Source organism: Orbicella faveolata, unplaced genomic scaffold (genome assembly GCF_042242905.1).
Source record: "Orbicella faveolata isolate gen_17 unplaced genomic scaffold, um_ofav_v1 contig_35, whole genome shotgun sequence".
Classification (NCBI taxonomy): domain Eukaryota; kingdom Metazoa; phylum Cnidaria; class Anthozoa; order Scleractinia; family Merulinidae; genus Orbicella; species Orbicella faveolata.
This window is the reverse complement of record NW_028301564.1, coordinates 24,917,365-24,943,711: the sequence shown is the minus strand read 5'-3', so window position 1 is coordinate 24,943,711 and position 26,347 is coordinate 24,917,365. Positions and strand designations below refer to the sequence as shown.

At 39.1% G+C, this 26,347-nt stretch overlaps 2 protein-coding genes and 1 pseudogene across 7 annotated transcripts; 1 reads left to right on the top strand and 2 right to left on the bottom strand.

The window, feature by feature from the left end:
* Positions 1 to 3,630: 3,630 nt before the first annotated feature.
* Positions 3,631 to 7,832, bottom strand: LOC110057715 (uncharacterized). The gene is made up of 4 exons (XM_089273885.1): positions 6,851 to 7,832; positions 6,111 to 6,228; positions 4,692 to 4,939; positions 3,631 to 4,286 (listed from the first exon to the last, which is right to left on the bottom strand). Exons 1-4 carry the CDS (start codon positions 7,208 to 7,210, stop codon positions 3,927 to 3,929), a joined length of 1,086 nt encoding a protein of 361 aa, XP_089130011.1. The 5' UTR covers positions 7,211 to 7,832; the 3' UTR covers positions 3,631 to 3,926.
* A 1,233-nt stretch (positions 7,833 to 9,065) lies between these two features.
* Positions 9,066 to 13,162, bottom strand: LOC110057720 (uncharacterized; annotated as a pseudogene).
* Positions 13,163 to 16,894: 3,732 nt separating this feature from the next.
* On the top strand, positions 16,895 to 26,178 carry LOC110057734 (uncharacterized). Of its 6 annotated transcripts, none has more exons than XM_089272883.1 (7): positions 16,895 to 17,096; positions 17,271 to 17,368; positions 17,576 to 17,663; positions 18,001 to 18,239; positions 21,067 to 21,362; positions 22,516 to 22,567; positions 23,994 to 26,178. In XM_089272883.1, the coding sequence occupies exons 4-7, from the start codon at positions 18,083 to 18,085 to the stop codon at positions 25,220 to 25,222; spliced, it is 1,734 nt and encodes a 577-aa protein (XP_089129009.1). In that variant the 5' UTR covers positions 16,895 to 17,096; positions 17,271 to 17,368; positions 17,576 to 17,663; positions 18,001 to 18,082; the 3' UTR covers positions 25,223 to 26,178. The 6 variants fall into 6 exon arrangements, with proteins under 6 accessions (XP_089129009.1, XP_089129008.1, XP_020619978.2 ...); XM_089272882.1 differs by having other exon boundaries at positions 17,268 to 17,368; XM_020764319.2 differs by having other exon boundaries at positions 16,895 to 17,368.
* Positions 26,179 to 26,347: the final 169 nt, after the last annotated feature.

The following is a 26,347-nucleotide window of genomic DNA, read 5'->3' as shown; positions in this document are numbered from 1 at the left end:
TGCCAGAACGAGTTTCCACTGCAAAGATAAATCATTTGTTCAAGTATTAGAAAGAGGACAAATTTCAGTCCCGACAAGCACGTCTGGGTGTCACGTCAGCCAGGCGTGTGCATACCGAACGAAAATAACTTTTCAGTAAAATCAATTTGTCCACGCCCAACCATTATTAACAAAGACCCGAACTAACCTTTTTTCCTGAAGTAGTCAGTAATTTGTGACATCTTGACGTTGTTATGTATTCCACACCCTTGTTGAAGTCGTTGTCCAACGACGTTGAATGATCATACAGGCTAACCGAGTAGCAGAATTGCACAAATCGCCCGGGGAAATCTAATTTTGGTCTAGACGCCCGCGGCGATGACGTAATGGCGTGACCGGCGTCGGGAGACTAGTGATTTCCCGGCTGTAAAATTTGGCCGCCAGAACGTGTCTATGACCCTTGTCTATTTCCGGTAACTGGCAAAAAAGAATAAATAAAAAATAAATGTCACAACTATTTTCGAGATTTATCTTGCACTTTACTTTTATTAAAAATATATACATATCTATTGATTTTTTTTTTATCATGAAAATTCTGACCGATTTCCGTAAAACGGTGGAAACCGGTATGGATCCGCGCCTGTATTTATTACAATGTTTTTTCTTTACTAGTTACCTCACGCTGTTACATAATGCTGGTGCACACTTTTGTATAATTCTTAACGACTTAATGATTCACATTACTTATATTTCTACGAAAAAAAAATAATGCTATTTATTACAATATATATATATATATATATATATATATATATATATATATATATATATTTTTTTTTTTTTTTTTTTTTTTTTTTTTTACTAGCTACCACACGCTGTTACATAATGCTGGTGCACACTTTTTAACGACTTAATGATTTTCTTTCTAGTTGATCTGAAATATTGTGTCTAGATTTGGGGAAGCATGCTCATTATAAAAAGCATGTACAAGATAAGAAACAACAGAGAAAAGGCAAAAGGAACAAGGACACACTCACACAAAAACAAACTACTAAGGAGGCCGCCAGTCCAGGTGTAAGGTTTTGGAAAAATAAAGAGTAAAATTAGAAAAAGAATTGAAAGGCAAAAAGGGGAGCTGCTAAAGAAAAGAAGTGGATTGAAGTCACAGTTCATTTGAATAAATTCCATTTCGAATTGTATTTCTTGACAGTGTTTGTCTTATAAGCATAACATTTTTCGATTTCCTGACACTTAAGGAAAGTTTGTGAAAATACTTGTAAATTCGGGAGAGTATTCTTTATTTTCGATGAATAAATGTGATATCTGCCAATTAGAAGTACATGGTGTAGAAGTATATCCTCTGCACTATCAACTAGTCCCAGGCAGATTTGTAGGGTCAAAGAAACGTTCTGTGGCTTTATCTGATGCTGTATCAACCAGTGTTGGATGTTTTGCCAAAAGGTTTGAACGAATTCCCAGTCCCAGAGGAGATGAATCAGGCTTCCTCTTTTTTGTTCACAGAAAGTACATATGTCTGTTAAAGAGAAACCTATTTTATAGAGATGATCATTCGTTGCAATTTTTCTGTGAAGAAGCTTAACTTGGAAAGTCTGAAGTTTGGTTTCTTTCGTGCAATAGAAAGGCAAAATATATGACTTATCCCATTCTATGAAGTTTTCGTAGTTTTCGCAGTCAGCTATCCATTTACTCTGGCTTTTATCAGGCGATGAAGTGATTCTTTTGACAATTAACTTATACGCCTTATTGCAAAAGCTTGAGGACAATAGTAACTTTTGACTACGAGTAAGTTGGTCTTCAGAGTTCATCATAGCCTGGTCCTGAAAAGACTTTTTTAATTTTAACAGGGCGGAGACTACACCATAGTACCTTAAAAAGGTGGTATTAACTTTGTAGCGAGATTTAAAATCCTTATACTTTAAAAAGTCAAACTTTTGATCTAGCAAGTCTTTGGCCTGATTACCTCCCGCACGAGACCAATCAGAATAAAATATTGGCCGGTTTTCAATTCTTGTAAGGGAGTTGTACCAAATTGGCGCATTGCCGAAGTGTGTTGGGTTTTCTTCATGAATTAAATTTGACCAGATTTCGATTGCTTGCTTGGTAAAAGAGTCCTGAATGTTCAAACCAGCTACATCAGCTTGCTTCAAATTACCAGTCAGAAGAAATTTATCGTCATATTGTTTAATAAAAAAGTCAAAAAATAGTTTCCATTTTGCGTGATTGTTGTCATCCAGATACTTCATTACCCATTTTGAATTCAGAGCATGAGTGAAGGATCGAATGTCTAACATTTTTAATCCAGCATCTTTGTATTCGTTTAACATCACGCTTCTTTTAATTTTATTCCCTCTCCCATCCCACGGAAAATTGTACAGAAGTTAATTTATCTCTTTCAGATAAGATTGCGAAGATGGCAACAATGACATGATGTAAACAAGCTGAGATGCAGCTAAGCTTTTAAGAGTCCCTGTCCATAAAAATGGAAAATAACTCGGCAAGGGTCGGAAATTCGATTTCGCTCATATTTTCATGGTAGATAGGCTAGGGCATGACAAAAACTACTGGATAGTTTTTTTGGCAAAATATCCTTTTATTTCAAAGAAATATGCAAATTACCAAATTCCGTTAAAATCGTCATTTGACGCACCATTTTATTAAGCAAGTTTGAGAGCCTCGCATGCAAAACCACATCATTCTTCCGTCTTTAAAACACTCAAATATTTTGGTGCAATGTTTAAATGTGTACTGGGTTGATTTTAGGGAATGTTGCGTTGTCGTTTTGGGTGCAAAATAATTAAATTTCGAAGACATGTATTTCATTCACTTAAAAGTACTCCGTGAATATAATTAATTTTCACCATGTGCGAAACCTTCAAATGGATCAAGCTTCTGGTGGTTGAATCGCAGAAGGATGGTCTACAGATTCCTGTAAAAATTTCTTTGGGCAAACGATTGTGAGCGACGCGAGAGCTTTTCAAAGTACGTCAAAAATGCAAACATTTGACCATCCGTCGTCAAATTTCAATTTACGGGTTAGACGTATATTTTAGCATGCGCCACATGACTTGACCTATGTTAAGTTGAAATAGACACAGAGCTGATAATTTCGAAATGTTCTAACCTCATTTGCTGTAAAAGGCAGGTCCAAAGCCGATTTGACATGTTTCTCTCACCATTCGTCGCACATAAAGCAGAAGTTTGCTTTTGTTTACATAACGTCCGTTGTACATCGCCAACTGTCAACTTATTTAACGGTCGAATACCATGAATCTGTGACCCTCTTTCGACACATATGATCACCACTGCATATAAGTCAAAAACGGCTAAGTCATTTGTAGATAGTTGCTTGCTTTGCACTACACCAAACTATTACGTTTGATCAACATGGTTTGATAGCTTGAATCCTTGCATGCAGCGGTTTCTTGTTCGTCACGCAATGTTGTCATCCCATTTTAGGGGGTAGGGTAGGACAATTTCTATCCTAATACGTAAGGCTCCGTAAGGCTTAGAATCACTGGGAGCACACAATCGTGTTGAGTAGGAAGAGACTGAATTGAGAAATGAGAAGAATGAATAGTTTACCATCGCCCCTGTTGTTATCTTTGACTAATGACTAATGACCATAAGATATCGACAGACAATACACATTTGTTTATTAAAGGAGCTTCTTTTCACAACAACGTTGAAGGTTTCGTTAGTTGGCTAAAGTGTGTTAAGGTAATTATGTACTGTGCGCGCTTGTATGAAATTTCATTCCCCTAACTTGACTATGGGATCTATTGGCATACTTTCACTGAATAATGTCACTGATTGATCTAAGGGTATTGTAGGATAAAAAGTAATATTTTCCTTAAAGAACAACTTTCCATGGCTGAACGTCACATTCAATAATAACGACACAACGAGTCCAAAAAGTTCAGTGCAATCTAACGCAGCCCCACACTAATGAGCCTGTTACTCATATGGTTATGACCATTGGTGTTGAATGCCACGCCCCTGTAACTCGAGGCTGTACGGAAGTACGGCGAGGATGTATCGCCACACCAATTGTTACACACCTTGTAACAATTACTCGTGTAACCAGACACGAAGAAGCCACTGAGAAAAGAATGATCACAGATCAGCAGCTGGTAGGAATAACTGTTGCTTGTATCTACACCGTCCCACAATCCATAGGTACTAGCGGTCTTCCCATAGTTCCCAGCGGCGGTTATAGACTGGCTGAATTTTCGCCTGAAGTAGGCCTTGTTTCCAGTCTGGTGATCGATGAAGATGATCTCTGTGAACTTGAATGAACGAAAATGGAAAACTAATAAGACTACAAAACCTAAATGTTGAGAGGATCACTGAGGTCAGGTTTTTGGGGAAACTGTCCACGATTGATCGTGATAGTCTCGTCCCCAGTCCATCTAGATATTTTAAAAGTGGATCAGTCATTATTAAAGCTTGAAAATGTAAACCCAAAAAAGCACTGCAGCAAGGCATAGTCAATCATCATACTTGTGATATTCTTACATTTAACTTTAAAATAAACAGTTTTGTAAATGAAGTAAATCACAACCCTAATCCGCGTCGCGTTTCAACCCAGTTTTCTGTCGTGCGCTGTTTTTTTGCGCTGCGTCCCAACTAACTGGACGCCGCCTGGGAGAGGCTGAGGACTGGTACTAGAGAGGACTTAGAAATCGACTCACCGGGATGTTGTTACAGTTGGTCCTGTAGCCGTCACTTCCATAAGGAAACTGAGCGCTGTAGGTGACTTCAGTCTTGGGTTTGACATATTCATCAGTAGTGTAACACATGGTCCATCCTCCATTGTATGACGTCATGTCACAGTAGGCCTGGAATGCATTTGAATGGCTTCCTCCATCCGGGTCCAACCAATACATTCCATCTTGACAAATACCCCGATTCTTGATCTCTTGACAGTCAACGACTGGACCTGGTTACACAGGAAATTATTTTACACATGTTGAACAATCCCTCGACCCCTGATCTCCAAATATTGGATTCTATTTACCCTAGAACGCAGGCTAGAAAGCAAGGAGTGATCTATAGTCATGCGTAAAATGCACAAATATTTGTTAACTTTATAATATCACGGAAATAGACGACAATTAAAGTAAGCAAACATTTTCAGAATTATTCATACTCAGACCAAAATAGACTAATGCCCCATTCACACCAACTAAACTAGTTAAACTAGTTTAACAGGAAGTCTTTTTGAGAAGAAAATTTCAAACTACCTCAGAACTATATTTTAATCTAACAGGTTTTTACCTCGTTAGTAGTAGTAGTAGTAGTAGTATACTTTATTTACCCTCGGATTGTAGAGTAGCTTTAACAGTTAATGTCTCCGAGCATTTCAACAGCACAATGGGCAAAGACCAGACCACAACACCGGGAACGTCGTGCCCTGCTCTTGACGATGAGTGTGTGGGTTCTTTAAAGTTAAGTCGTGGGGTGTGTATCCGTGTATTCGTACGGTGTGAGCAAATAATTTTTAACTTTGTTTATTCAAACCACTTTTCAACATGTTAAGGGCTTTAAGTTCTTCTTTCATTGTGTTTTCCAATATGTTTATCTTGGGATGTGGCTGTTCATCGTGGTAAAGTATGATAATAGAAATTTGGTCACTAGTAATGTAGATCGAAAGCGACCACATCGTGATTACACCCTGAGACATCACAAGTGATCACATTGTGAGATAAATGTCCGGCCATAAAACTTTTTTACTATTATTTTGAGAAACAACACAACGCTTTTTAATGACTGTTTCAGTATCCTAGATCACGCTTCCACCACCTTCCAGCTTAAGATAAAAGAAGCTATTTACATTCAATGCGAAAAACCTACACGAAATCATCAACTTTATCATGTTAATACTTTCCTTGTAATATTTTACGTTGTCATGTTTCCTTTTGTTCTTATAGTCAATTAGCATTTTTCGTACACTATATATTCAACGCTGTACTTTGCAATTCAAACTGAAGATGACAGAAGATTCTGTTGAAACATGTTTTTAAAAAACGTTGTGTTGTTTCTCAAAATTTTAACATGTCTGCTACTATCCAGACCTTTTATTATTATGTAAAAATCATGACATAAATTACCTAGTATTTCGCAGTGCTTTCCACCAAATCCTGCAGCGCATGCGCACTGATAATCACCATCTTCGTACTTGGCCACACATGTTGCACGGTTCAAGCAAGGAGCGCTGGAGCAAGGACTCTGTTGCCGGGGGTGGGGGAGAGAATTCATGTCATTAGAGTTACGTTTTTATGGGAATTTACGCTAGTGTTAATTAAGGTTTCGAAACTTTACGCGACCTAAATTAACGCGAATCAGAAGGAAACAAAGCTTTCTAATGAAGGAAATTAACGCGAAAGAAGAGCTTTAATTTCAGGAATGAGGAAAATCAACGCAACGTATTACGACTTGTTGTATTTATCTGAAATGCTCCCTTACTATGGGGAGCAGGGACGGTGCAGTGGTGAGAGCGCTCGCCTCCCACCAAGGCATGTTGCCCGGGTTCGATAACTGCCCGGCGGTGTCATATATGAGTTGAGTTTGTTGTTGGTTCTCGCCTTGCTCCGGGGCTTTCAATGTTTTCCTCCCTCCACAAAAACCAACATCTCCAAATTCCAATTCGACCAGGAGAGAGGACCCGCGTTAAAACTAGTTGAGACTGATGTGGCTACCTCTCTAAATATTGTAATTTAATTTATTTATAAACAAAAACGCCGCACTTTAACAGCAGCAGCAAAATCACAACAAGCCCCAAGCAACAGCAGCAACAAGAACAATTTATTTCGTCAGTGTAACAACTACTATGTAACAAAAACTTACTTGCCTTTATGCTTAAGTGATGAAACACCGCGTTTTCAAGAAACTTGTCGGAGTTATTGTGTCGATCGCTTGGCAACAGTTCACACAAAGTCCATCCATCTTGATCAGAAAACGCCGCCAGATTGGTTGAGAAACACGAAGAATGGTCAACACAAAGCTTACCGCACTCTCCAAGCTTTTTCACAGAAGCAGACATTAATGTAGTTAAGTTCAGGTATCGAAATTTGTGCACAGCAAATTTGGCGAAAGCGAGACCGTCCCCTGAATTTCGCTTCAAGTTTGTCGTACCATCAACATGAACCATGTTTGCAGAGACACTAAGAAGAAGAATTGCTTCTAGAGAAGCGGAGGCGAAGCTAATCATAGTTAGGTCCAGTTACATCTGTGTTACGCTCTGGTAGCCCGTTTTATTCGTGTTCATGAGCCGGCTTTATAGAAGCTTCTTTTCCAAAAGGAAAATAATGTTAACTCACACCTGCTTTCAAGCCAAATCAATTTTCATATAACTTGACGAAAGAAGTTGATGTGACTTTCTAATGTTCAGTTGTGAAACTGTGAAGCTTCCTTTACGGATCGTCGATTCTGTGAGGTAAAACAAGGACGGAACGAAGACGAGAGGTTGAGTGTACGAAGCTGGTTAAAAACACGGTGGGGAGAGGTTTTTGATTTGCATATGAATGTTTATGATAGACATTTGCTTCCTTTGCTTATTTTACCAGTTTGCAATTATCGAGATTTAATTAAAAAGGGACAAAAAAATTTAGTAAGGTTGGTTTTTCCTTCGGGTATGTAAAAATATACCATTTTCTCATCTTGAAATATCCTTCGCTGCCTTCACGGTCACCTAAATCTTTAATTTGCAAACATTTCTTTATCATTCGTTATTACAAGATTCTTGAGAAAGAAAATGTTAAATTAGTAATGAAGGTAGACCCCCTCTTAGTTAAGTTGTTCAGAAAATCGAGCAATAATTTAAGTCTGGAGATGAAAGCACTCCGCCAGAAAAGCCGGCCCTGAGAATGTTCAATTCGTTCAAAATATTATAGCTTCTCAAAATAGTTTGTTTGCCCTCTAGACCTTTTTCATAAATGGCTGCCAATTTAAAATTCTTTTGTTTGCATTTAAATTAGCCTCACTAGTTTGAATTATCCACTCAAAAACGAGGTTAGTCAGGTTAGTTTTAATACTTACAAAATAATTTATAATTGGCAGCCATTTGTGAAAAAGGTCTATACAACTGCTCACCTAAAATGTAATAAATTCTGAACCCATTTCGACAGGAAAGTAGATTTCGTGAAAGATATAACAAGTTATATAACTTGTAAATGCTTCAAACCTTTGTTTTCTTAAACAAATTTGGCAGTTTGCACCTTTTTACAAATTGGCGCACTAGAAAAGATATTGAATGCAACGAGAGAACCTCCGTTGAGTTCACAACGAACAGGACACACATTTGCGGGCTTTTAATTAAATTAATATACTCGAAACTCCAAAGCTTAATACACATTACCCAGAAAGCTATGTTAATTATTTTTTTCGAAAATAAGAAAAGAAGATATGCCATTTTGTCCTCGAGATGACCAAGCGTGGCTTTAGTCCTTATCAACAACTTTTCGAGGGAGCGAAAGGCAATGCAATTTGAAGTTATTTTGGGAACATACAAAATTACCTTTAAATTGAAGAAAACCTTAAAATAGTAGTTTGCTAAGATAGAAGAACACTAAAGAGATGATAATCTACCATTATGGAACAAGGATGGCTGAGAATGGAGAAGATTGACTCGGATTACAAACGACGAACTTAAAAAAGTTAGGCTAAACTTTTCAAGATGCGCACACCGTAGTGTAAGTCCTTCACTCTTCCCCGCAGCAGTCCATCTCCTGGCAACCCTGGGGTGTATATACGCATTCAGGACCGTTGATGTGTCCTTTCCGTCGCCATGTGGTGCTAGTTGTCCTGTGGTAAGGTTTTCGTTAGAGTGGGTGCTCGTCCAAAAAATCTTGAGTACTTTCCTTACACGTCTTCTTAAGCTTGAAATTGAAAATATTCCAACATCTTTGTCGCCACTTCCTCCAACGTACAGATGACTACTTTTCGACTCAAAATCATTTCTGATCGAAGGGACAACTAGTTGTACTCCTCCTCGAATCAACTGACGAGTGCAATATTTTTGTGCGATTCATTTATGTTTACTTGTTGTTCCAATCTTCCCGAGAATGTTTTTTTTTTGGCCATATTATTTAGGCATGCAGAGAGCCCGAGATTAATTGGTAAAGAACCATCAATCATATGCTAATTAATGATAAAACCAGTTATAGTGCTATCTCAACGCAGACCAACACTAATAAGCCTATTGTCGAGGGCAGTAGCACCATTGTTGTTAAAGGCTACACCTTTAAAGTTGGATTGAGTTGTCGCTGTACGGAAGTAAGGCGTGGTACGATCATTACACCAAGAATTACACTGCTTGTAACAGCTACTCGTGTAACCAGAAACGAAGAAGCCAGCATAGAAAGAAGTATCGCAGATAAGCAGCTGGTAGGAGTAGGCGTTGTTTGCACCCACGCCGTCTCACAATCCATAGGTACCAGCAGTCTTCCCATAGTTCCCAGCGGCCGTTATGGGCTGGTTGACTCTTCGCTTGAAGTAGGCTTTGTTTCCAGTTTGGTGATCGATGAAGAAGATTTCTGTGAACTGATAAAACGGAAACATAACTTTTTGGTCGTAGATGAGTTATGGGATAAACAATTTTCTATTTTGCCTTCATGACAAAACCGAACACACTCAAAGGTTATGAGGCATAGGCGCGTTGGTCAGCCAGGACCAAGATATGTTTTAATCGACACAATAAGATTACAACAAAGTGGATAAAAGATTCATCAAATGACATTCTACCTCTTATTAGGAAAAATAGGGTCCGTGTACCCCCGACCAAATGCAGTGGTGCCACTCACAATAAAATCGAAGATAAATTAGATAACGCTATTTACACAACACTAGAACAAAAAATAAACCTTATCCGAAAGTGCTAGTGGCAAGGCCGACCCTAGAATGTCACAACTTTCTCAACAGTCTCTTTTTACAAACCGACTAGCCATGAGCTTTCGCGTACTACGCTCGTACCCAGTTCTCTGTTCCGTTTCGATAAAATAGAAATTTTACCACAAATTACATTTTCACTGATAAAATCTCGTGGTATTGGTTCCCCAATCTGACAGCTACAATTTTTCCGTTTGTAAATGGTCGAGGCCACTTGAGCGATAATCATTTTTTCCACCAAAAAATAACGCCAACCACCGTAGACTAGAACATTTTGCATTGCTATGCTGAGAGGTTGTCTTTAAAAATTCGTGTCGATCATCAAATTAGCGGTAAAACGAAAATCCAGCGTTTCTCGCTCGCACACGTTTTCCGCGTCACGCGCCAACTACATTGTATCTCTTTGAAGTTTTGATTGGTTCACTGGATTGTCTTCTTTGTTGATTGGCAAGAGTGGTTACCTTTGATTTGGTTTCACGACCGTCAATTGAAAACTGTTCAAATCAGTTTGGATCAAATTTTATCTAATAATTATTACCTGGTCTAGGCCTCAGCTGGAGGAAATATGACGTCGACATTAAATTAAGAAAGGCTTGGTTACCAGCGATGCCATGGACAGACAGTTCAATAGTGCCTTTCTGTGTCCACCGAATTGTTGCTTATAGTAAATCAGGGTAGAATGTCGCATTGTGAAGCATTAGTGATGATTTCTTACCTGGTTTTCGCGTTATTTAGTGAAATAATCCTTTGTAGGAAAAGTTCTAAAAGCCTCAATGTCGTTAATACAGGAACGAATTCTGACAAAATATAGCTTTCCTACTGCCTAATGGGCTGTGTTCGCCTCCCAAGGTATTGGAGTAAAATATCCAGCCGCCATCTTTTTTCCCCATGGAATTGTCTTTTCTCCATGATTGACTAAAGTATGATCAGTCAACTTACCGTTATGTTGTTACAGTTAGTCCTGTAGCCGTTACTTCCATAAGGAAACTGAGCGCTGTATGTGACTTCAGTCTTGGGTTTGACATATTCATCAGTAGTGTAACACATGGTCCATCCTCCATTGTATGACGTCATGTCACAGTAGGCCAGAAATGCGTTTGAATGGCTTCCTCCATCCGGGTCCAACGAATACATTCCATCTTGATAAATACCCCGGTTCTTGATCTCCCGACAGTCAACTGCTGGACCTGGTTACACAGGAAATTATTTTACACATGTTGACAAATCCCTCGATCCCCGATCTCCAAGTTCTTATTTGTACTTGTGTTATGGTTGTTCATGGTGGTGAAATAATTCATGTAATAAGTCAAATTATTCTCGCATTTTCATTGGTTGTTACTTATGATCAATTATAAGGCAGATGGGCCGATGGTATGAATAAGGTCAGTAACATTTTTTGTTTCTTATTGTACAAAATCAATACATTCCATGTTGCCGTGCGTCTCTACAGTAAAAGACCACAGAATCGAATACTTAAAAACGTGGTAAGAACTTCAAACACACACTCGGCTATCACCTCATGGACCACTGTTTTGTTCTTACCATATTTTGACTTCATCTGTGATCAATTACTGAACAGACGCATGGCAACATGGAATCTATTTGTTTAAATCTTTCTCACAAAGCAGATTGCAAGTACCTCGTGAGTGGTCGACCACATCGTGTGGCTGCATTACAAGTGACCAGATTGTGAAACAAACGATTATACGTCATAATTATGAAGGAAAAAAAAAACGTCATAAATTACCTAGTATTTCACAGTGCTTTCCTGTGATTTAGATGTACGTTAATTCAGATTTGTAAGTTTGCTAATCTTTTCAAAATTTTGATTTACTGACCACCACCTTTTTGCTTATGTTTGTGCTTGTGCTTCTTTCATACTGAAAACCAGGCTCCGGGGCCGGGGGGGGGGGGGCACTCCCATATAAAAATCACGGGGGCTTGTCGTACCTTTTAGAGGTTAGAAATAGCGGTTTTGGTTCCTCATTGCGTGTTCACCCTCAAATAGTTCACAGCCGGAGCTTTTGTGGTACCTTTTGGGGTATTGCGCCGAAAAAAAAACATATGGCATGAGAGAATGTTCGGTTTTTTGAATTGGTACCTCTGAGGAGAGAAAAAAATTTCAATTCACGCTCACAATGCAAGATCTTGGTACCTTCTCTTAGATGGTCTTTTCAAAATTTCCGACGAGCAACCCCCGTCCCGGCCCCCCGGAGCTATCTGTTTTATATAAAGAAACCAAAAAGTAGAGTTAATGTTATCGACGTCACTATACGTCTGTCCCCCGATAGATCATAAGTAACAACCAATCAAAACGCGCGAATCGTTTGACTTATATATAAATACCCAGTGATATTCTAACTACACGTCTTAATTTGAAAGAGAAAATTTTAATGTTGTTCATACTAAGTTCAAGATTATTGTAAAAAATTAGAAATGGTCAATTAGTGATTCCGTGCGGAGAATTTAAAGCCAAGTCTTAAAGTCTTTGCTGTAGAGAATGCGTGTCACATATCGATTCAGTCTTATAAAATCTGTTTCAATTATTTGTGACACTTTACGAGAACACGACTGTGGCCAAGGCATACGACCGAATATTGTATTTTACTTTATAGTGATCTTGTAAAGAACAAAAAAAATTGATTCTTTTTTCAGCGATGACAATTCTGTATTCAAAACGTCATAACAGTTACCAAGAAACCGCAGTACAGTATTTTAGTGCAGTTGAACGCCGCTTTTTCGAACTCTCAGGGGAAACGAAAAATAGTTCGAAATAGCGAGAGTTCGAAATATCCGGTAGTAAATGAGTGAAGGACAAATTCAAGAGGAATGGTTTTGAGTTCGAAATAACGGGGAATTCCAAATAACCGAATTTGAATTTCCGGGGTCCAACTGCACTTACCTTGATACTCAAGTGATGGAGCATTGAGCTGCCAATGAACATGTTGGAATTGTTGTATCTATCACTAGGTAACAGTTCACACAAAATCCAGCCATTCCCATCACGAAAGGCAGCCACATTAACCGAGAAACACGATGAGTGATGGACACAAAGTTTACCGCATTCTCGAAGCCCTTTCACCGAAGCTGACCACAATACAGTTATGTTCAGATATCGAAATTTGTGCACAGCAAAGTTGGCATAAAAGACACCGTTCCTGAAATCTCGCTGCAAGCTTTTTGTGCCGTCAACGTAAACTTTAGTTATTCCTTGGTGAAACAGGTTTGCAAAGAAAACAAAAATAAAAATCCTCTCTCTAACTAAGAAGTGAAACATATTGTCATGTGTAGTTCAGGGGCGCGAATTTAACGATAGAAATCCTTGTTTTAAGGTCTTAAAATAAGCCCGAATTGCTTATCTCAAGCGGCTTGTCTTATTTATTTGTTTTGGAAAGTACTTCAGCGAGAAATTAAAGAAGCCACTGCACACGCGCGGATAGGCTGAAGGCTTGTAAATAATAATTATTAAAATTGGATCGTTTTATCACCACAAGTTAAGAGACACACCGACGAGAAAATAACACAAATTCTTATATACGTATATCTGGACCAGTGTCACAACGCTGAAGAGTTCGCTCCATGCCATAAAGGGAACTAAGAGCTTTGGAGGTCTTACACTGTACTGTAAATAGTTCGGACGCATAAAAATTTCGGACGGTAAGTAGTAATGTAAGTTATTAGGCGCACCGACATCATGCAAACTGCTAGTACCTACATTGGCTAGAAATCTTTTATCAATGCCTCGCCATTGTGTTAATTTATACGAAAAAGTTTTGTGAAGACTAAAGAAACTTTTTAGTTTAGGATGGCAGCATTTACTTGCGAAAAAGTGAACTTCTAGTATTCTGCTTTTCTCTTAAATTTCTAAACAAGAATGTAGATTCTATTTGGAAAAGTTCCTAATCTGGGTAATCGTAAAAACATAGTTATTTTCTTTTGTTAAAAAAATCTACGTCCTTTTAAGCAGGTGTTAGTGAAAACACGTTTTGAAAGGAACCATCACCGAGTATGCGTTTGGAACTTGTCTATTGTTTTTCCCGCGCTATTACTGAACAAGTTGTAAGTTGTTGGAAAGTTATCTTGCAATTAGTCGCATATAGCTTTTATTTGTAGTGGTATGTATACCTTTACGGCCGAGGCCTTCAAGTTCATTACGCCCTAATTCAGGAAACCTTTTAAGCCCCTACTGGAAATGGGACAATAGGAAAAACACTGGATCCCAGTCTCTTTGAAAGTCGAGCAATAATGTCAATATTTTTATTGGAATAGAGTTTGTGCACTAAGGGTCGACTAAGACTGGACAAGACAGACAGCAGGGTGCCGTGAGCCAAGGGGATCGATAACTTTGACATTTCACCGAAAATTTACGTACGTACGATTTTGTTTTACAGCACCTTTTTCTCTTTACAACGGTTTTACCAAAGCCGAATCAATTATTCGCGGTTTGTTTTTCATTAGTCATTGCTAAAGTTCTGAAAAAACGTCAATGTATAAGTTTTATCAGACGTTTGTTGTTATTTTCTGGTAGATCATCTCAGTGCTTCTTGCTGCTGAGTTTAACTTCTTGTAACAGACATATGGAAAAGTCTCACAGATAAACTGCTGTTAGGAGTAAAGTCAGCGCGGAGTCTTATGAGAGTTTCAATGAAAGTTATTTCTAAAAGATAAAGAAAGAGGAATAAAAACACAATCCTAATACAACAGAAACGTGTGTAATGTCAGTAATATGTCGTGAAATTACAATAGTTGTTACAAATTTTAATAAAAGTCGAATTGTATTGTAAAACTATCTGACATTGTAACAGCAGTTACCTTCAACTTTACAACCTGTCCTGAATAACTACAGTTACTTGGTAATAACTGTCGTAAATTGTGATTTAACAAATCGACGTCAGTTTTTATGCGTCTGTCCTCTTATTGGTGATAAATTGCGGCATAACATTGTCAAAGTGGCTGTGGAGCCACGAGCCGCAGGCGAGTGGTTCCCCAGTAAACTATGACAATGTTATGACGAAATTTATCATCAATAAGAGGACAGACGCATAAAGAACTGATGTCAATTTGTTTCTTACAATAACGAGACCCCAAACTGGTCAAATGCCGGGAATAAATCAGGGGAGAAGACGCGTAAACTTGCCGTAGACAAAGATAAGTGAATTTTATTCAAAATGACGCGAGCATTGTCAATAGCTTTTCTCGCTTCTTGATTGGCTACTTCAAAAAGTCCAAAAAATCTCATTGGTTAAAAAGTTGATAGTTTGACAGCTGAAATTTAAACTTGAAAGCTTGCATAAATTAAAATTTTATCCGTCCGTACTCTTATTGATGATAAAAATGAGCCAATCAGCGCGCGAGAAATTAGACAGCTATTGCGAAATGTCGCGGCGATTTGCAATGATTTTTTCTCGTAAATGACCCGCGCGCAAAATATGGGAGCGAGAACCTGCGAAAATCTATTTTTATTTTGCGCCTTTTTCGTGGCGCTGACAGTCTAGTAAACAACCTGCATTGTTGTATAATTGCTAACATCAAATGACAACAAACAAACAAACAAACAAACAAACATACAAACAAAGGGAAGTCACTTGGGCGCGATCCATTCAACCAAAATTTCCGGGCTGAGGTTCGAAAATTTCTTGGGGCAAATGGATCGCAACGGGTCCGAAGGGTCTCGTTCCATTCCACTCGCAAAAAGAGTTCCACGCTCATTTAAAATGGCGGATGTAGGATCACTGTTGCTCGTTTTAGAGTTAGATGACGATTTCGATTGTGCGAGCTGTTTCATGCGTAAATTTTTAAATCTTACAGGACCCCTTTGATAACAGTACTTTATAGTACTGATGGGTTAATCCTGTCTAAAGATTCGTTATTATTATTATTATTATTATTATTATTATTAGAAATTTAAGCCGTATAACAGATTATTTTGAGCAGACTGTTCCCAGATATTTGCCGGTTGAGTTCAAAGATCTTCAAACAACACTTTTCGAATAACGAAAAGAACATTCGGAAAAGGATCGTTTTTAAACAGCCAAAACATACACTGCGTAACACAGCTACGTAACTGTTGTTACTGCACATGGATGTATGGGTAACACCGATAAATCCACTGTTAACAATGATAAGCGTTTTCCTTACGTCTATGTTCAGGGAACTTGGAAAGTACCGAACAGTAAGGTACTGGGATTGAGAATGGTTTGGAATGGTCGGTCAAATGGAACGGTCAATTTCCATCGGACCGGTCCAACCGAGAAAAGTTGTCCACCTCGAAAGGTGGACCGGCTTTTTCGAAACTTCCGGTTGGAAAGCGTTAGACCGAAATTTCCGGAAATTTTGGTTGAATGGATCCACTGGAGAGCGCGCTTTGTTTCTCTTATCTTCCCAGGGGTGTCTGGAAAACCCGAATAGCGAATAGCGAATAGTCGCGAATAGCGAATAGTACGATAGTCTCGAATAGCGCGAATAGTGGCGCACAGTCTCGAATAGTGGCGAATAGTGGCAAATAGTGGCGAATAGTGGCAAATAGTGGCAAATTAGTGGCACATCGTAGCAAATAAGGTACCCAGTATCTCGCAGTCAACCTCGCAGCAACGTGGGACGGGATTTTCCCGCTAAAAAGCACAGACGCTTATCAGCACAAAAGGTGTTTCTAAACGTAATTTCTTCTCTTTTAGCCACTCCAAAAGCGTAAATACGTCTTTATTAGGTTATCCTTGTGTTTTCTGTTTTCTTAATGTCGGCGATGGACAGCCCGAGCCTGAGTCCGGAGAAGAAAAGGTAATAAATTCACTGAAATTCTGTTGCTTATTTGGATAATTAATTAACGCAAGGATATTAGACCTAAAGCGGTGACTGTTGACGACTATTCGTCACTATTCGCCACTTTTCGAGACTATTCGCTCTATTCGGGACTATTCGCTATTCGCTCCTCGCGACTATTCGCTATTCGCTATTCGCTATTCGCTATTCGCTATTCGGGTTTTCCAGACACCCATCTTCCCAGTCCTCGCCCTGTTTATGCTCGCAGGCTACACAGGACAGCAGAAAGCAGACGTTGCAGTCGATGCGAAACTGCATTTTACGCATTTTACAACGTTGATTACGTATTGACCCTTGCAACTTCCGTGCAAACAAATACTGACGAGTCTTTGAAAACCGAACATTGTACTCTATAGAGCGTGAATGCAACGCGGAAAAATCAGACGATACATGTAACGTTTGTTTTGCACTTTCAATGTTGTGACTATCCGTGTAATAATTTGAATTAATCATGTTTTATTTATTTTTTACGAAAAGTTGTTATGGTGAGTTTACTTCTTCACTTAATTTGCATTCATAACTATTGTGTCATTATAAATCAAAAGCCATGGTTTTTCCCTTAGCAGCTGTCTTTTAAGTGGAAATTGAAATGTTTCCAAGGTGCGTTATTAGGCGTGCGGCAACTGGAAGTTTTCATTCGACGGCAGCGTTTCCTGGGAAGCAGGTAAGTCTCTTTAAGTCTTAATGATCGGAGACGAAAGAATTATCCTGGGAAGAATTATGACTAATTTTTTCAGCTTGTGGCAGTAATGAAACAACTCATTGTCTATGGAACACGTTTCCATTCTTTCACTTGCAAATTAGTTGCCGTGAATAATTTGGTGGTCGCAACACACAAAGGAATAAACGTAGATTTATTTTTTTCGGTCAGCTTCAGGCGAAGGAGGCCCGAACTCTTGAATCAGATCCTAAAGGATTGGAACCATCGTCGCATTACCGGGCAGGGCTTGAAGAATTTGGTATGCAGAAAAAAATGCTTATTGAATTAAATCTTCATAACTTAATTCTTCTCTCGTGACGCACGGTTTGCTGGCCAGACTGAGCTCGCGGTTTTGTTATCTGATTCGAAACTGACCGGTTTAAACCGCGAAAAAATTATCTTGGGGAGTGTAAATGTACTCTGATCATGGACTGACTTCTCCATCTGTGATTCCGCTTTGTTTATCAATTACGCATGGGTAGTTTTGTGTGTTACGTACTTCTGGTTTTACAGAATTTGAGTTGTTCAAGTGAAGTTGCCGAAGTTGTTCGATCTCATGTTAACTTTTCTAACCGTCTATATTCTTCTCAATGCAGACTGAAGTTCTCGGGGGAAACATTGCACTCGATTTTTAGTTAACCAAAGATCTCACAGATAGTCATCGTTTTCCGTGCGTTGATGTCGTTTGCAACTCCGGAAGACTTGGAAAAATATCACGTTCGGCATGTCTACAATCAAATTGCTCCTCATTTCGTTGGTTCGACTCATAAAGCGTGGCCAAAAGTCGAAGAATTTCTTCTCTCTCTCCCAGCGGGAAGTCTGATAGCTGATGTGGGTGAGTTTTACAAATATTTTGCTAATCTTTTCCTTTAAAGAGAACCGAGAAGAAGAAATATTGAACACAAAGAAGCTCTGGATTCAAGGTTTAAAGCTTTTGTTAGAAAGGATCGTTGATTTCTAACAAAAGCTATTTCTTTGATAAGATTTCGATTTTTGATCAGATGGAAAGACTGGTGAAACGAGAACCGAGAGACTGCGGATAAATACAAATACAGCTGGGATCCAAATATTGATAAACATTTTGTTAATGTTCATATTAATCATTTTCAGTTCCACGTACTCTTAAGAAATTAATTTGCATTTTAATATTGATCGTGTTCCACGTTTTGATGTTTAATGATGAACATGAGGATAGAATATTTTTGCTTAATTCAATTACGGCAGATTACTGCCAGTTTGTGCAGTGCTTTGCACAGAATTCTGCTTGGAAGGAGAAAGACTGCCAGACAAGTCGCGTTGTTGTGGGAAAATATCATGTTATATATTTAGGTTTTGGTTTGAATCCTCCACCCCTCTGGAAATTTCATAGTTTAGTTTGGCTAGAGCTCCCTCTGACCGAGTTTCCAATAGCCTTGGAGAACTACCAAGGAGTGTTTTTTAGAAATTATTATGTAATCAGTTGACGAACAAGTTACTCTCTGTGGCCACCACATTCTACCTCAGAGAGAGCAAATTTTACACTATCGAAGATTAAAATTCACTTAAGGGAATTTTTTAGAATGTGTTGTTTCCAGAAAATATCCATACCCTCTCTATCCCAGGAAGGTCTTTTGAACCCCACCACCCTTCCTAAATTCAAGGTTAGTTTCATGTATATACTTTTCTTGAATAATGCTTTTGGTGTTTTATAACCCTGAACCCCTTGTATTGATCATCTTCCATGGGGTCAGGGTATGAATAGCACAATTCATCCCTGGGGGGAGGGACTCCTATATAAAAAGGACAGGGATCGGGCTTGTCGTACCTTTTAGGGGCTAACAAGGCAGTGTTTGTACCTCTTATGGTGTTCAGCCTCAAAAGGTTCACAGCAGGAGCTTTTGCAGTACCTTTCAGGGTGTTGAGCTGAAAAAATTACGACAGGAAATAATATGATGTTTCAGAATTGGTACGTAACCTCTTAGGGGGTAAAAAATTTCAAGCCACACCCACAAAACAGGATCTTGGTACCTCTTAGCGGTTCTTTTTCCGACGAGCACCTCCGTCAGTGCTACAGACCTGTTCCGTAGACTTAACCAGAAAAACCTATGGAATCAGAGGCTTTTTACCAAAGCCATTATGATGTTCAAAGCTTTAAGAAACACCTGATTATTTATCGAATAATTCATCTTTCATAATGATACAACTGGTTATAGATTAGGAAATAGCGAAATGAGGCTGGCACCTTCTCAACGTCGCACCGATTATGTTCGTAACAGTTTCTCTCATAGCGGTGCCGCATTGTGGAATAGCCTTCCAACTGATTTTAGAGTATCTAAAACATTAGGTGTATTTGAGACAAAGCTAAGTAACTTCAGTGTTGAGTGAATGAATGACATGACGTCCCTGAAAAGTGGTAAGAACTTTTGATTTCATAGGTAGTTAGCTCAGTTTGTTAAGATTAGGTCAGTCTGTTTAGATTAGGCTTATATTCTTTGCAATTATTTTTATAATGATTATATTGTTTAATTTTTACATTTGTAGATATTTTTGCGTGTATACAACTGAGTGGAATTTACTGTGTAAAAATAAAGTGATCTATCTATCTATCTATCTATCTATCCTTTTTATTTGGGAGTCCCCCCCCCCCCCCTGGGAATTCACCAGAATTGGTGAGGTAGTATTATTGCCAAATGGGACAAAAATAACTCACCAGGTTGGTTTCACAGGATCTGTCAGCAAAGGGTGTCAAAATTATAATGATTAATATCATAAACTCTTATATCTAGTAACCAACCTATTCCAGTATAGAAGGTAAGCAATCCCTCGATATCGCATAGGATGTCTACTTGGTAGTGTTCAGTTTTTGAGTTTTTTGTTGACTGAGCAGTCCGATTCTTGAATGGCAGATTTGCAGACAGATATATATCCAGTAGAACTATTCCAGTATAAATGTCCAGAAACAGTAGGGAGGGAAGGAACCTCATCCTGAGCCCCATCACCGAAAACTACCTCTGTAGAGGGCCCCTCACCTGAAAATACCTCTGTATAGGGCTCAGGACTCCAGAGACTAATTTTTAAATGAACTAAGTAAAATTTGCAACCATTTCCTTGAAATTATTACTAAATACCATACAGACACACTTGACATTTTTGTTGTACACTTTTGTGGGTCATTGTACCTAAGGCACTTGTTATTGTGTATACTCTCCCAACAGAAGGGACCAAAATTTCCTGGGGGATGAAGGGGGGGGGGGGGGAGGGGTCTGGGTTCTCTAAGAACAAAAATCTTAAAGAAATGTATGACTCGTAATTGGAATTTCCAGAGGGGTGGGGGATCTTATAAAAAGTCCCTTCCATGGGGAAGATATGGATATTTTCTGGAACTGCAGTACAGTAATAAACATATTCTGTGAAAGCACACTAAAACTAAAAAATGCTTATCTTTTACATTATAGGGCTGCTGCTCTGGGTTCTGCATGCACACCTATTTAAGACTCACATATTTCTTGGTTATTAATGATCTAGATATTGTGTTTTTTTCTACTGTATTCTGTACTGCTTTCCACCTGTGAATTAAAATAATGAGAAATGAAGATGTGATTTGATTTGATATGAAAAGTCCTCATTAGCCACCAAAACTAGTGTATTTTAATTGTTATTAATTAAAAACCACTGTCTTTTAGGTTGTGGAACAGGCAAGTACTTGGGTCTTGCTCCAGAATCCTTTATTCTCGGCTCTGACAGCTGCTTGAAATTAGGTGAAATTGCTGCCAAAAGGGGCCACAATGTTGTGGCCTGCGACAATCAGAATCTTCCCTTCAGAGACAACAGTTTCGATGCTGTGATCTCTGTTGGAGTCATTCATCATTTTGCGTCTGCAAGGAGGCGCATCAAAGCACTAGAGGAACTTTATAGGATTCTTCAACCTGGGGGAAAAATTTTAGTGTATGTTTGGGCACTTGAACAAGATGAGCGAAAGGTCTGTGAGAAATTTATCAATTTAAATGGCTTATACTTTCTCTTTAATTGTTTTAGCAGTCGAAGTATATCTGTATAATTCCCAGTATTTCCTAGTAGAGGTTGAGATATCCAGCATGGATAAATATTATTATATAGATGCAATATATCTTTTAATTCCCTCAACTTTGTTAAAATAGTACAATTTAATAGGTTGCTTTATTGACTAAAGCACAAATAATCTCAGCCCTGTGATTAATGACCTTTAAACATCAAGATTGTGCCTTTTATAAGCTGCTTATGACTGGGCCAGGGTGGGTGGCAAAAGTGGATTTTGCCCCTCCCCCCAACCCACTGAAACTTGAAACTTACGGGATTTATATTAGGTTACGAGAAGTTTCCCCAAGTTTGAGGTTAGCAACGAGAGATGACGTCATATTACATTGTAATTATGTCATAATTCAGACAACCGCTGTATTGGATTTCTTGTTTTATTTTTATTTTTAAATCTGAAATTTACCAGAAACGACTCAACTCTAATCAAAATTGATTTAACACAATGTAAGTTAAGTTATCGTTATAGTTGCCTAAGTTATACACAGTTAAAGGAAGTGCAGTCACTTTCTACCCCCTCCCCCCCGCCCGTCTTAATAAGGATTGTTAGAAGAACGTCTTACAGGGGGGTCTCTGGCACGGTTCACGAACAGAAAAAATAGAGGATCACGGATATGAAAACTTCGTTTTCCCGAATCACGAAAATAAGCAAGTAAGATACTCTTTTTAATGACCTGTTCTTACACTAATAGTGTTTGAAGAAAGTAAAGTCGTGAATGGCTAAGTCAAGGCTTCATATTGCAAATCGCATACCTAAGTCACTCTCGATAGACGACTCTAACCATTCGGAGGATTGCGTCTGAAAATCACGTAGAATAGAGTGGTAAAATCACGAATATCGATTAATAATTTAGGTTCTTCACGGGTCACGCAAAACCTTCAGGTCACGAGTCACGAAGAATAATTTTCTAAATTGACGTTTCACAGAAAATAAAATCAGCTAATCACGCATCACGAGAATACTCCTGTGCAACCCTCTTAGAAGAGACAGCTCAAAAAGGTGCAATTGTTAATTCTATGTATACAAAAGTTTTAGTTTCCTTTTCACTGTTGATTTTTAGTTTGATGGTCAAGACGTCTTAGTTCCTTACACACATTATCAGAGGAACAAAGGTAAACTAACTTAAGTCGTCTTATTGTGCAATAAAGTTGTTGTTTTCATTTTTACATTTTTTTAAAATAAGTATTAAAATTATCAATTAACTGCTAGATTTCAATATTGATCAGCTACAGGGAAAAAATTCAGAAATGCTTAATTTACCATTTTGACAAAAAATGATGCCCGAATCGGATTTCCAGGACTTCAGATAACTCTTAAAAATGACCACCCACACTATCATTTCATTATCCTTTTGGCAGGGCTCTCTGTCCCATCCTTCAATTGTATTCTCTTTTGTACGACCCCTAAATTTGATCCGGTCCCTCTCTGCAGCCCCATACCTCCCCCTGCTAAAAATGCGTTATTAACTCCCTTAAAACAGATTCTCCTAAAGATTTGTATAAAAATACAGTGGAACCTCCCGGGCTTAACCTTTTGGGTGGTCGCTTATGGGAGGTTCGACTGTATACCATTCTAGTGCTTTGTAAGCTTTCTTCAGAGTATGCTTCAATAACACCCTCCTTTGCAAGCTTGCAAGGGGTGTGTGCTCTCAGCCTGCTGGCAGTCTGTTTTTCTCGCAAAATCAGGCCGGGAGTTCGTGGCGAGATGCTTTACACACGAACAGACTTGGACAAGACATGGGCGGGACACTCATTCGCCCCAACCACGTTTTCATCCACACCTCCCCTTTGCGTTCGCATTCACGGAGAAACACTCGTCAGGCCCTCAAAAGGAAAGGATCAGGAAAGAACGGCTGCCTAAGTAATCCAGCTCTCAGGTCCTAAGGTTAAAGCGTTTTTGGAGTACCTTTTCACCCACGTTGTATTTCGAAGGGAACTTTTTGCCGTAAATCTGGTTTGCAGTGCAAGATGTTCACTTTGAATTCTGGTCCTTATGCAGTGAGGACTATTGCATTCCTTTGCGCATGTGCGGCGAATTGATTTCTTATTTGCCCTTTGTGAAGGCTTTCACAACATATTTCGTATATTTGTGTTACCATCGTTTTATTTATTGTTGTTTAGGGAAGGTACACGAAGCGGCTGGTTCCATAAGAAGGGTCAAGGGCGGGACAATGAATAATCGTAAAGCCCTACTAGAAAATTGCAAATTTTCCCGGGCGGCGCGTGCATGGTACTGGGAACTGGGTCACCTGCGATCAGGCGTTCCATTTTTTCGTGGGATGGAGAAAAAAGAACGCGTGATGCATTTACGCAGCAACAAAAAAAGAAAAAAAACAACGTCTGATCTCAGGTTAGGTTCTAACTAGGTCGTAGGAGTTCTATTGTTAAAAAAACCCTCCCAGTTCCAGTAGGCCTTCCAGTGTCAATCAAAGTTTTCCAAGCGCATAATTGTGACCCATGTCCTTGAAAAGGGGCCACTCTCCAAAAAAATTTATTGCCGCATTATTATCAACTTACTACTGTTTTATTCCGTTTACAGTTGCGGCTCGAAGAACACTGTCTACACCTGTGATATCAAGGTTCCAGTCACAGGTTAGAGGATCACCGCGTTCGTCTGCTATTTCATGGCGATCACGGCGAGCATTCTCTCTTGATAGCCGAGACAGAGAAAAGAATCAACTTCGGACGCAATCACCTTGTGACGAGGAACTCCACAAACAACGTCCTCTCCGAGAAATGATTCAAAATGGCAGCCCCGGGAAATATGCCGTACTGCAACACGTTAGGAACGGAGGAAACACTTGTTCCTTTGAAACGGAACACAATCTTGATTGTGCTGACCTCTCCGAGGCTAATCCTGTCGCAAAGCTTAAGACGTTTCTCGACAACTTCATAGAGAAAATTTTTGATGGCAAAGAATCGGAGCAGACAGAGAGTCACGCTCAAGAGAAGTCCAATGCCAATCTTGTTTCCATGGACACTGGCAAAGAGTTCAGCTCCAAGTTGTCGACTTTGCTGTCCTATTTTTCCTCAGAAAACCGGGAGAAATATTTCAAGGGAGAGTTTCTTTCCTTGCTGGCGAAAAAACTGTTTCCTAGAAAAGACGAGTTGAATCTAAATGAGTTTAGCGAGCTATCGGCTGATTGCAAGGAGACTGGTAATGAGCCGGCACCGGGGGGGAAAGGAGACAATGTTCCCAGAATGTCTCAGGCCAGTGACGTCATCATTTGCATGAATGGGAAAAGAGCTGATGGACGCCAACCGGAAGGAAGAGTTGAGAATGTGAACGGAGTTAGCCTCAGTGTAGTCGCTAGGCTTGTCGAGTCCTTGGCTTCCTCAAGCGATGCAGAAAGTGACAGCTCTAGTTCCAGTGATTATTTAACGTCGGAATCCAGTGCTGCAGAGGACTGTGACCGAGTGCAAACCTCGCTCGTTTCCCGCCGCAAAAAGACCTTTCAGCATACCACTGTTAATTGCCAAGAAAGACCCGGGAAGGTCTTGGCCAAGACGGCGGCTGCCGAGGACTCGCTGTCTTCATCTTCGTCATCGTTGGTTTCAGCATCATCATCATCGCTGTCATCGTCATCCTCATCATCAAGAAAGCCCCCCCAAAAAACAAAAAGCAAGCTCTACCAAAGATACTATCATGTCTTCTGTGCTGGGGAGTTGGTCAAGCTAGTTCAAGATGGCATTCCGTCAGCTGTGGTCTTGAAAGAATATCACGACCACGGAAATTGGGCCGCCATTTTGGAAAAGACAGAAGTATAGAGTGATTGTACAGCCTGCGAGCGGGCTCACCTTTGAGACACACGCGTAAGGGAGGGGCGAGTCGCCGACAAAGCGGTCCGGCAGGGAGGAGTCTTGTGCGGAAACTTCTTGTCTCTAAACGTGTCTCGTGTCGTGTCTTGCGTTTGTCTCCAAACGGAGCCTGTACGCAGGCTATGATTATCCAAAAACCAGAAAAAAAAAAAAAAAAAGAAAAGAAAAGAAAGAAATTTCGGATTTTGTAAACTCACTCTATCTTTGGTTTGAAAGTCTTTTTTTAAATTAGTTTTATCTGGCGTTAAACAAGAGCAGGAACAAAACGACAATTTTTGCTAAAGGGATTGATAAGAAATATTTATTTTATGACAGGTAAATTTTAAAAATTTTATAGCATTAAAGAAGGCCATTTATATTTAACACCATAAGTATATTTTTTTGGAATTTTGCCTTTTATTTGCAAATGCTTTGCCATGTTGTCGCATACGTTTTAAATTAAATCGTGCTTTTAAAGATGTATAATTTATGGAAAATATTTATTTAAAGTTATGGAATACATGTAGCTGAATATTATGAGAGAGCTTAGCTGTAATTTTACTAGTCTCCTTTGCGGTCCATGTTTAGGTCGTCACGCAATGTTCAGGTTGTCACGCAACTTTGCGTGACGCTGTTGAGAAAAATTGCATGACATTCGAAGCAAGGCTTTGAAAGAAAAAATGAATACTTAGAGCTGAGTAATAAGTATTTGAAGTGTTTCCTATTTTTTAATGAGTTTAGCAAAACTGATTTTTGAGATTATTATGAATCAAGAGAAGAAAGAATAATTTATTTTGCATGTTGTTCACTATAAATGATGTTGACTTTTTAAGTAAGTTAAAGGCGAAGGGAATTTTTTTAATTTTTACCGTACATTTGCGATGTTAATAAAAAGACTTGTCATACCTGTTTCACGGGCTAAGGAACCTTGATGAATCTCTATATATTGGTCCTCCAAGGGGGCCTATAGGAAAGGAACGGGTGATATTTTCCTGGGGCCAGGTTATGTGAGGGGACGTTTCCTTAGCGCATTTACGGCTAGCTGGGACAAACGTTTAACAGCAATCCATCAGATTGCTGTGTTCGTCAGTAGGA

Bases quoted from the DNA above. Each gene is read 5' to 3' on its own strand.
- LOC110057734 (XM_089272883.1), top strand. From the start codon at position 18,083: ATGTCGTTTGCAACTCCGGAAGACTTGGAAAAATATCACGTTCGGCAT. The intron at 18,240-21,066 runs GTGAGTTTTACA...ACTGTCTTTTAG, and splicing joins AAGTCTGATAGCTGATGTGG to GTTGTGGAACAGGCAAGTAC. The intron at 21,363-22,515 runs GTCTGTGAGAAA...GTTGATTTTTAG, and splicing joins TTGAACAAGATGAGCGAAAG to TTTGATGGTCAAGACGTCTT.
- LOC110057715 (XM_089273885.1), bottom strand. From the start codon at position 7,210: ATGATTAGCTTCGCCTCCGCTTCTCTAGAAGCAATTCTTCTTCTTAGT. The intron at 6,229-6,850 runs GCAAGTAAGTTT...CCCCGGCAACAG, and splicing joins TTCATCACTTAAGCATAAAG to AGTCCTTGCTCCAGCGCTCC. The intron at 4,287-4,691 runs GTGAGTCGATTT...CGTTCATTCAAG, and splicing joins CCAACTGTAACAACATCCCG to TTCACAGAGATCATCTTCAT.